This window comes from Heptranchias perlo, chromosome 28 (genome assembly GCF_035084215.1).
Source record: "Heptranchias perlo isolate sHepPer1 chromosome 28, sHepPer1.hap1, whole genome shotgun sequence".
NCBI classification, from domain to species: domain Eukaryota; kingdom Metazoa; phylum Chordata; class Chondrichthyes; order Hexanchiformes; family Hexanchidae; genus Heptranchias; species Heptranchias perlo.
Genome location: NC_090352.1, coordinates 36219001 through 36229982, shown reverse-complemented (window position 1 = coordinate 36229982; position 10982 = coordinate 36219001). Strand labels below are relative to the sequence as shown.

The 10982-nt window shown below is 41.6% G+C and overlaps 1 protein-coding gene across 1 annotated transcript in view; it reads right to left on the bottom strand.

The window, feature by feature from the left end:
* Window positions 1-2399: 2399 nt before the first annotated feature.
* LOC137345061 (ribosomal protein S6 kinase beta-1-like) overlaps window positions 2400-10982 on the bottom strand; it is a 58801-nt gene continuing 50218 nt past the window's right edge. Inside the window, exons 13-15 of the mRNA XM_068008490.1 lie at window positions 8438-8545; window positions 6005-6117; window positions 2400-3334 (exon numbers count right to left, since the gene is read on the bottom strand). Coding sequence (XP_067864591.1) covers window positions 3091-3334; window positions 6005-6117; window positions 8438-8545 — 465 coding nt within the window. The 3' untranslated portion in view covers window positions 2400-3090. The remainder of the gene's footprint in view (window positions 3335-6004; window positions 6118-8437; window positions 8546-10982) is intronic.

The following is a 10982-nucleotide window of genomic DNA, read 5'->3' as shown; positions in this document are numbered from 1 at the left end:
TGTGTTGGCAACCTCTTGTGCTGCAGCAGTGCTGGGGCACCAGGTTTGCACCACAATCCTCCTTAGAAAAAAAAATTCCAATCTCAATCACGCCACCATGAGAAGCTGAGGTTTGAATCAGAGGCCAAATGGGAGAATGCCAATCACACTTCAGTGCGCACCCTGCCAGCTGACCATACAGCAGCACTGCCAGAGGGTGAGTTTAGGCATTCTAGTCCTTGAAATTTCAAATCAGCCCAATCGAAAGTGTGACGCAGTTATTAAGTTTTAGAAAAGTTAGACTGAATTACATCCTAAGTAATAAACTTCAAAATCACTTTTATGGAAAATTGACATACGGTCAGCAGCACAGATTAGGAGCATGGCCATTTTTCAAACTCCAGAGGACAGTTATGGAAAGACATGGACTTCCATCAACATGATAAGCCAACAGAAAATGTAAAGGCAATACTTAAACGTTTCCAAATGACTAACTGGTTAAATGTGCTCAACTACAAGGGTCTGCCGCTGATTGGACATGTTGCCAGCCTCGGCACGTACCATCTACTCAGCCATGTGGACAGCTCCAGGATACTTGATTGATTGGATGATGTGCTCAGCTTGACAGAATTAAGCATGTAATAAGTCAGTGAGTTTGAATATCTGGTACTGAAGCTTGTGCTTTTTGTAGTAAATTATGACAATTATCTATAGACAAAGACTGATCAGCACAAGTCCAGTGCCAGAACATTAATCCCTCCACTTCTACAATACAGAGAATTGAAAATGGTGCTCCTGCTGTACAAGACTTAAAAGTTTTTGCATTTTATCCCAAATCAACAGTTTGTCAGTGGAATTCCCAGCTTAGATTTTGCTGCAAAATAGAACAGGCTAATATCATTTGATATTGTTTGAAACGTGCATCTTTAAAACACAACTGAATTTTTTTTGTACTGTAGATCTCATCACCTCCATTGTTGGGGGGGGGGGGGGGGGGGAAGGTGGAACTAGCAATTAACCTCCTAAATAAGTCTGAACTTTAGGGCTGAACGCACCGAAGAAGCCATTCCTCCTCTCCAATTATTGGTCTCTTGCTACCATTCCTTATTCCTCAGGCTGGTGTGCTCTGTGCTCACATACTGAGGTTATTTGGTTTGCCATGATTTTCTTCTTGAGAAATGTGGGAAAAGCACCCAAGTGAGACTCGTAGCCCACCCTCAAAGTAAATCTCATTACCAAAGAGTCATGCAACGGGTTGGGCCAGGGTGAGTACGGGACCTTTAAATAGTGATCAAATTCTGGATTACTTTTGCAAAAAAAATTATGAAAACTAAAGTGGCCTAAATTAAGTGAGCACACAGCTCTCTGACCCAAAGAACAAGAAATGGTAAAGAAATACTTATATATTTAACAAGAGTAAAATCACTGAAACAAATGGCTTTGGAGCTGCCTTTTCATGTCTCTCTAAGATGGCCTGTGTATATAACAGCCACTTTTAAACTTGGATTTAACCTCTCATATTGTTCGTATTCATAAAAAGGCCTATTGCATGCCAGACTGCCTTTCCGTGCATAAAGACATTTATGGCTTGTATCCTATGGCTCAACTGATTTCAATAGCAGAGACAGATGAGAGAAAAAGCAGCTTGTGAAAAAAAAATTTCAGCACACACTACACTTCACACAATCAGACCTGGAAGCCTAGAACACAGCATGGCAGATTCAGAACAATCGCTTTTGATGCTTAAAGTCAGAAATATTAGTCAAGTACTATAGCTGTGGAAAAATGTGCCTTTTGGAGGGTTTGATGCAGTATCCTGCTCAGCTCCATGGCTTATCCATGGGAAGTGCCAACAGTCAACTTCAGATTCTTCGGAGGTGTTTGAGCATAGGAAGGGAAGAGTTTGGTTTGGGTCTGAACAGTTACTCTTCATTTTTCCATCCCCTCCTTATACTTACCACATCCAGCAGATTGGAGGAACACCAACTTAATATCCTATAGAGGTATATGACGTGGACACCAATATGTTAACATACTTCTAAAGAGAAGCAGAATAGTGAAATTTAAAGGATGCAAAAAGGAAAGATTTAAACTGGAACTTCCCGCCATAATGAGCCAGAATATGTAGATGGGTCAGATTTTAAAGTGCTGGTAGCACAATATCACCACCTGGATGGTGATGCACTCTTAGGAGGCGGTATAACTTTTCTTTCAAAAAAAAATCAAGACAGATCTATTCCAGTACTGTGATTACAGACAGCTCTAAGAGTATAGTTGCAGTAGGCAAAAAGGCAGATAATGTGGTAAACTTTAAACCTCTTCAAACATTAAGTCTACACAAAGCAAACTTAGGCTTTTAAGACTTATATATACCAAAGAGTTCATACAATTGTATCACCAATGTACGCATTACAGCGTGGTATATAGATTTTTTTTTAATCCATGATCTCTCTCCATAAGCTGTATTTATGTGGGCTCCAATGTATTACAATACAGGATTGAGCTTCTGAGACTTTGGGCTCTGATAACGTTACGACAATGTGCAATCTTTCCTATCCCGGGTGCAGACGCACCTAGCATTCTCTGTGCCCACCCCCCCACCCCCACCCCATCCCCACCCTCCGGACACAAGTTGCAGTTTGATCATGAGATTCAGACAAAGCCGTGCAACAACTCTGCCTTTGGTAATACTGTGTTCATCAGGCACCTAAGCAGGAAGATTTCTTCAACACCATTAACGATGATGAGCCACGGGACTTTTCAGTTAACGTCTAGTGCAGAACCTCAAGAGGCGAAATGCTGCGTGGGACGTTAATGCCCCTACACGGTTGCAGTACGTGCGTCTCACAAAGATCGGTAATGTTCATCACCCCGCCAATTATTTTAATCTCCCTTTTTAGCCCCGTCAGTGATGCATACGTTTTCATTGTGTAGTTGTCCTGAATCAAGACTTCCACGGTTATTTTTGAAAGGGGGTTGGGGGGAGAGAATGATGGGGAGGCTTGGCACACTCCCCAAAAATACTCTCACATTTGTACTTGGTTAGCGCTTGCACACGCGCTGTCTTGCATTGATGTTCTTTTTTTTCCTTCCTTCCACGTTCACCTGTTGTCATAGGTTCATGCGTAGGTGTGCTGGTCTGTTTGGGGGCACTGGATACGTTTGCTTTTTGAAAGGCACAGAGCTCACGCCCACGGGGTGTCGGATTGGCAGTGGAGCAGATGCCTCTCCACTAACCGTCACGTCCATCTGTTCCATCCCAACATCCATTTGGTAGTCTGATGATCCACGTCCTCTGGGTGGTTCCATGCTGGCTCCCCGGCCCCAACAGTCAGCAGGTGAGAACTTCACTGGGCTGCAAAGTAAAGTGGCATTAAGTGGATTGTTCACAGAAACTAATCTGCTTAACCTGGCCAAAACTAATCTACTAATGTATAAAACATTCAGTGGGAAACTAACTGGGATCTTCCAACATTATGTACAAATTTGCATACAAGAGGGCCCACATTTGAGGCAACTCATGTATAAGGTGACCTCTCACTTTACAGCCAGAGAAAAAAAACCTTAAAAAAAATCTATGATCCACATAAAAAACTCACTAATGAGGGAAGAAAGAGACAGCCAATCCTCAAAGAGCTCATACAATTTGGTTCTATTAGTGCTTAAGGTGCTTTGTCCCACAGAAATACATAGAAATTACAACATGGAAACAGGGCTTTCACCCTCAGTGTATTGCATTTACCCTCCACGAAGAAAATAGTTCTATACACATTTAAAAACCCTTTTCCCATATCCCTTCATCCACCTATTCTAGTCTTGATTGTTGACACAAGTTTCTGCCTCAACAATAACCCTAGAAGTGAATTCTACAGCCTCAGAACTCGATCCATTAGTGAACAGATTGGATTTTTAATGATAATCTGACAGCTTCATGGTCACTTTTACTGATACCAGCTTATTATTTCCAGATTTTAAAAAAAATTGAATTCAAATTCTCAAACTGCTATGGTGGGATTTGAACTCATGTGCTCTGGATTATTAGTCCAGGCCTCTGGATTACTGGTACAATAGCATAACCACTCTAATGACACTGCAGGTTTATCCAGAAATAATTCAAAGGATCAGCATGAATTCCACATCCAATCCATTTCAAACAATTCACTTGCTTCTTCTGAAGATATACATTGCATTATCAAGTTTTCTAAATCTACCCTACTGGTAAACTGAAGTTGGTTCAGATTCTGTCCTCAGATATAAACCAATCTTTTCAAGGAGGACTTTCCAAAGAGCGCCCTTGGGGGAAGAGGAGAGAAAAAGTAAACATTTCACTTTTTCTCTCCCCCAAAGGCACTGATTCATACTGGAATACAATTGCACAGGTGCCTACCACCTTGTGAAACCTCACCTAATCATCATTCTCCAGGACTGAGCCTAGATAATGTCAGCAGACAATAACTGAGTCCTCACAGCTGAACTCAATGTTGCTTTCATCTGACCTCCATACACCCACACTTTCAAACTGGATAGCCATTAAGAGTGGGACCGTTGTCTGTTTTTCTTTTAACATAGCCAGGAGGTGCTGCAGACAATTGCAGCACACCCACTGCGTGCCTTGGCTGAGATCAGTGAACTGGAGATCAAACCTGGGAATCAAGGGTGATGGGGATAGAGCAGGAAAGTGGAGTTGAGGTAGAAGAACAGCCATGATCTTATTGAATGGCGGAGCAGGCAAGAGGGGCCGTATGGCCTATTCTTGTTCCTATTTCTTATGTTCTTACGTTCCCATTCTCCATGGCTCACTACCATACTGAACTTTGGAAATGTAAGGTCACACCTTTTATGTCACTACATGCTGAACGCCCTTAATCTGCGATAACCATCTCATTTTTATACCAATTTTCTGCTCTAGGCGATAAAATTATTTTCATATCTGTTTATGCCCGCAGAACAAAATGAAATGTGTGCTGAGAATTTGCTGGACAGTTTAACCCAACATTAGAACACACGAGTGACAAAGTTGCTCATGATTTATTCAGTCAGGACCAGCCATTGCATGAATACCCAAGAGCTCACTGACCTGCATCCTTTATTTATAACACTTTTACGATGAAAGGCCAGTGAAGATAAAAATCATATTTCCACAGGTATTACACCACAAAGCACTTTGAATTGATTCTCTTATGCTACAAAATGAATAATTCAAATTAATTTTGTCCTGATTCAAGTCTGTTAAGAAATAGAATGGGTTCCTGCCAGCTGTGTAATATGAAATATCTTCACCCAGGAAGCAATCATTTGTTGTTAAGGTCAGCCTTATTGGTAAAAGTTTGATCACTCACAATGACATATCAGAGTAAATTTTGCAAGGCTCCACTCCCTTCGTGGAAAGACCATGGGTGCGAGATGGGGGCTATAACATATGGCTGATATACGCTCCCATTTAACAAGAGTCAATACCAGGAGCTAAGCGATTCCTATCTTCATAACTGACCAAACAGTTTTGAAATGCTACTTGTAATAAAACAAATCTAGTGGATGTTACACTTTAGGTGCGTAAAAAAACTTTTCTGAATGTATCCTCAGGGGGAAATCTGAGCAAAAACATTAACACTTCGATCACCACTACTACAAAATTATTTCCAAATTCTTGGTCAAATTTAGAAAGATCGCTTAAAGATCAGGTAGGACCCTTCAGCAGAACATATGCAGAGGATGAAAACCAACAGACTGGCTGGACCGAAGGGCCTGGTTCCGAATTATAATTTGTATGTAATTCTAGGAAGAGATTCACCCAAAACTTTAGTGTTCTTTTATGTTGGTTAACCTGTTGTGCATTTCCACCATTTTGTACTTTTATTCCTGATCTCCAGTTTTTGTTTGTGTAACACACTCTCAGTTACAAGGCTACAAAGATATCCAATTCACCATGGAGTGGAACTTATTACCAATTCTAGAGGATTGTGTTACAAGTGCAGAGTTTGCGTGTCTATCGTGATACTGAACGTATTGAAGAACATTTAATTACCTGACAGGAGTCCTAGGGCTGCTAATAAATCTGCGGGGCGAACGAATTTTTGGCTCAAACGAGAATTTTTCCTTAACGCTTTCCAGTACTGATGGAGCCACATATGTGAATCCCTGAAAGTGGAAAAAAGAAATGGTCATATATTTTTTCCTGCCCCATCCTCTCCTGAAGATGCCAATGCTTGCTGGGCTGCAGTTCCACAAATAGCCACAGCCTATGGTACCTCTCCCAAGTAGTTATTCGTCACATGTGAGCCTAGACAGCGAGTGCTGACAGGCTAGGCAGTAATCACAATTGCACTCGATCTTGTCCTTGTCCGATGTCTACACACCTGCACCTTCCATGAGTCATTAAATAGTGCTCAGAAGCAAGGATCCTAGTTGATCTTTCACTTCATTAGTCTCTCCCTCCCACAATACAATTTTCCTCAGGAGTGACTGTCCAAGGCAAATATCCCAACTGACAGTGTATCTCTTATCTCAGAAGTCATCATCAACTCATCCAGCCCTACAAATTTCCTCCCCCAAACCCCCGAGTTTTCCATTCCTCTGCCTCCAGCCTCTTGTGCACCGCGCCCTTTACCCAACATTAGTAGTCAAGGCGTTCAGCCACTTGGGAATCTATGGTTTAGGGAGGGAATAGCTATTCTTGAATTCCCTCCTTAAATCCCTCCGCCTCTCCACCTCCCTTTCCTCCTTTAAGATCCTGCTTAAAACTCACTTCTGACCAAACTCTTAGTTACCCCTCTTTTCTTATAATTAAATGGCAAGTTTTGCTGACACTTCAGAAGCTCCTTGGTACTGTTTTCCACATTAAAGGCATTAATGCTCCCCCCGCTGCATCAACTCAATCCCTGGGGGTACCAGTGCAATTATCAGCCGAGAACGACAAGTCGAATTGGGGGTCTCTTAAGTCTAACACTCGTGTTGCAGCCAGTTGGCTATCCTGTACTTCAAGATATCTTCAGGCTAGTCATCGGCAGTTTTCTGTATATATTATACGTGTAAAAGAAACAAACCAGTTTACTGCCTCACATTTTGAGTTTCTGTTCTCTCCCCACTCTCCATTGCCCAGGACATATTCTTGCCTATCCATTTCTTAAAGGAAACAGGGTTTGATAGTACAAGCATCAATTAAAAAAAAGCATGATTGACATCTCAAAATTTAAGTTTGCATTAAAAGGTTGCAACAGAAAGGCTAGGCATCCAAACACGAAAAAAAGAACGAGCTTGCATTTCTATAGCGCCTTTCACAACCTCAGGACATCCCAGCACCTTTCACAACCTCAGGACAGCCACTGAAGTACTTTTGAAGTGTAGTCACTGTTGTAATGTAGGGAAAAGCAGCAACCAATTTGTACACAGCAAAATCCCACAATCAGCAATGAGATAAATGACCAAACAATCTGTTTTTGGTCGTGTTGGTTGAGGGATAAATGTTGGCCAGGACATTGGGGAGAACTCCCTGCTCTTCTTCAAAATGTGCGGTGGGATCTTTTACGTCCAACTGAGGGGGGCAGACGGAGCCTCAGTTTAACATCTCGTCTGAAAGACGGCACCTCCGTCAGTGCAACACTCCCTCAGTACTGCATTGGAGTGTCAGTCTGGATTGCATGCTCAAGTCTCTGGAGTGTTGCTTGAGCCCCCAAATCTTCTAACTTCACGGCCAGAGTGCTACCTCTAAGCCAAGGCTAATACCCAAGTAGTACATCATTTACATTGTTCGCCACTAAACAAATCTATGACTTTGAAGATTTTCAGTGAAACTGTAAGAACATCCTAAAACCAATGAGAATGTCCAAAAAACCCTCCAGTATGTCTGATTTTAAGAAGCCCTTGAGAAGGTAAGGTGTACGTTAAGGACCCTGGTATAAGTGATCACTGTAGGATCAGAGGACACAAATTTAAATTAGTGAGAAATAAATTCAAAACAGACCGTAGAAAAATTTTCTTCACTCAATCGAAGATAAACGTGAAAAGTGCGATAAAAATGCAAGTTCTTTCAAAGATTATTTACATATATAGTGAAACCAATAAAACATTGATTTCTGGGACGGTGTAACACAGTCCAGCCAGCCCGGTGGAACAAAAGTCTCTTCTATCTGCTGGCTGTAACAGTCTTGTGAGAAATTAGTTTGGACAGTCGCAAACAAGATCTTAGTGGGCATTGTGGACCTACAGAAGAAAGCTGCCCACTAATTGGCAAGAATGGCACAGTGTCACGTTGCAGTGGCAGAGGCTCGATGTCGACGCTTAGACACATCAGGACAGAGTAAAGTGTTTTACACTTCATTTGCTCCTGATGCTGACATCAAGATATTGTGTTCCATTCTCCAGTGCCAACATCCCCCGACTTGATAAGCACAACTTTAAAAAAAAAACCACATTAAATACCTCAAACGGCAGAGGCACGCGGTATATCTGACGTGCTTACCAGGAAGACTTGATTGGCACTTTCGCTGAGGGTTGAGTCATCAGGGCTGTCAACAGGTGTCTGTCGTGTGAACTTTGAATCAAACTGACTGACATCATCATCTGATTGCTAGAGACAAAAAAAAGGCATGATTCATCTAGAATTGGATAACTAATCCTTAGGATCTTCTCATCTTTTGTCTCCTATTCATCTTTTCTAGACATTCAGCACAACTCTGAACAAAAAAAAATCTTTTGTTTACGTACAGCCTGGGTTGCCATGAGGCAAAACAAGTATTTTGATGCACAAATTCATCAATTTTGAAACATTAGATTAAGAGCTGCAAAAAGAAGTTTAACTTCTTTCATGTGCAAGTGTCTTTTATCAATCAAGAATTTTGGGTGCAATATCAACAGAAGCTTTCCAGATATTTTACACATCCATAGATGCTCCCTTCAGGAGCCGAGCTGGACACAAATGAAATGAAATATGCATGTCCTGCGCTAGTGTGACAGGAGGGGGTGTAGGAAAAAACCTCAAATACTAATTCTGCAACACTTTATCTTTTATCAGCCGACAATACTTCAAACCTAGCATAGCATTTTGATGTTTTATTTTACACTCTCTCAGTCACATATTATGAAGCCACGAGAAAACCTGGCCAGAATGCTGGTGGTTAGCAGAGGTAAGAGAACACACAGCAAAGCTAATGGAAGTTAAGAACTTCAAGAACAAAAGTAAAAAAGAAACTTTAAAAAATATTTTTGAGGGTCACCATCTGCAAAGTTTTCATACATGGTGAAGTCAAGGTACATACAAGATCGTACAGCACATATACATACTTTACATTCAGATGAGTCATTCAAAGTCACATAGAACTACAATTGTTTTCCTTTTCCACACCTACTTTCTCCACCCCCTCCCCGGCAAGGCATTAACTCCTTGAACCTTGAGTACTGTGGCTCTCTGGGACCTTGTCAAGTGGCCAGTATTCATGTACAAGCTTCGATAGCAAGAATCAGCAGGCTTCGCAGCTGAGCCCAATCCTGCACTCAATCAATGTCTACACACGTGCAATTCCAGCAAAAATGACTGGGTACAAGTTGGAAACCTAATTAATTTCCCCCTTTCAAGGACACTGAGGTCAAATGAAACATCCCCACTACGGCCAAGCTGATTTCAGCTAACAGCACAGACCACAGATCAAATGTGGGAGCTTCTATATCATTCAGCTACTGTCTAAGCCATGTGAGGTTAATTGTATGTGATTTATATCAATTAGTATTAATTGTATTCAGGTGGTGTGTGTCAATTGGGGACTCTCGTATCCTTTTTACATGAGAGCATATCTAGGGTGTGGTGTGTGAGAAACGGGGATCTGTGTGTGAATAAAGTCTTGGAAACTGAAGACCACACTCCAGTATTCTATCCCTCACAAACAGGCTATCCAGTTATAACACAGGGGGGTAGAGGGTGGAAGAGAAGCAAAACTAAGATTCCAAAGTATATAAGGGAGGGGCTCCACCAATGGATCCGAGGGGTTATTTAGTGATTAGTCAATCCATATAGACCAGGAAGGTCGCAGGATCAATCCTTAGTCTGTACCGAGTTAGTTGATTTCAGCCAGGATAGCAGTAGGGTCGTTACATAGATCAAAGTATAGTTTGCAAGGTCACTCAAACCCAAGTATATTACACTTACAGATATCTGCTGTTCTGTGTGTTATTTACAGTCATATAAAAAACAACAGAGTGATTACACAGCTAACATTTAGGCGCCAGGCAGTCATGGCTGAGTGGTTTTGGCGACAGGTTAGATATCCATTGAGGTTTCCCTGCACAGTTCAAATTCTGCTGATTACAATTATATGACGATAATTTTAGTGATCATTTCTGTAGTTTGCAACTTGAAAAATGTGTTCTAAAGTGTCAGGTCTCCATAAAGCTAACATTTCTTGGGAGTTTTCTTTTATTTATTCTTGAGATGTGGGCTACATTTATTGCCCATCCTTAATTCCAAGTGACTGTGGCTTGTACGGCCATTTCAGATGACATTAAGTGCCAACTTTGCAGTGTACACTATAGTCACGTATAGGTCACAGGGCACCGGTGAGCCGGTTAGGTTTTTACAACAGCCAAATTACCAGATTTATTGAATTCCATTTCATAGCCCGCCATGGTGGAATTTGAACTCTCAACTTCTGGTTGTGAGGCCAGTACCATAACTATTACACTACCGTACCGTACGAATACTGCATATACAAGTTAATTAAAATAGCTCCTTGATCCAGTTCTCTTGGGGTGGAGGAACAGCTTAAGATGCAATTTTATGATCTCAGACATCAGACTTCCACTGAATAACATGGGCCCTTAAAAGCTATAAAAGCAACCCCTCAAATTATTCAGATATATTCAGGTATCAGCCTTGGCTCAGTGGTAGCGCTATCACTATCTGTGTCAGAACGTTGTGTGTTCAAGCCCCACTCCAGAGGTTTGAGCATATAATCTAGGCTGACACTCCACTGTGGTACTGAGGGAGTGCCGCACTGTTGGAAGATCCGTCTTTC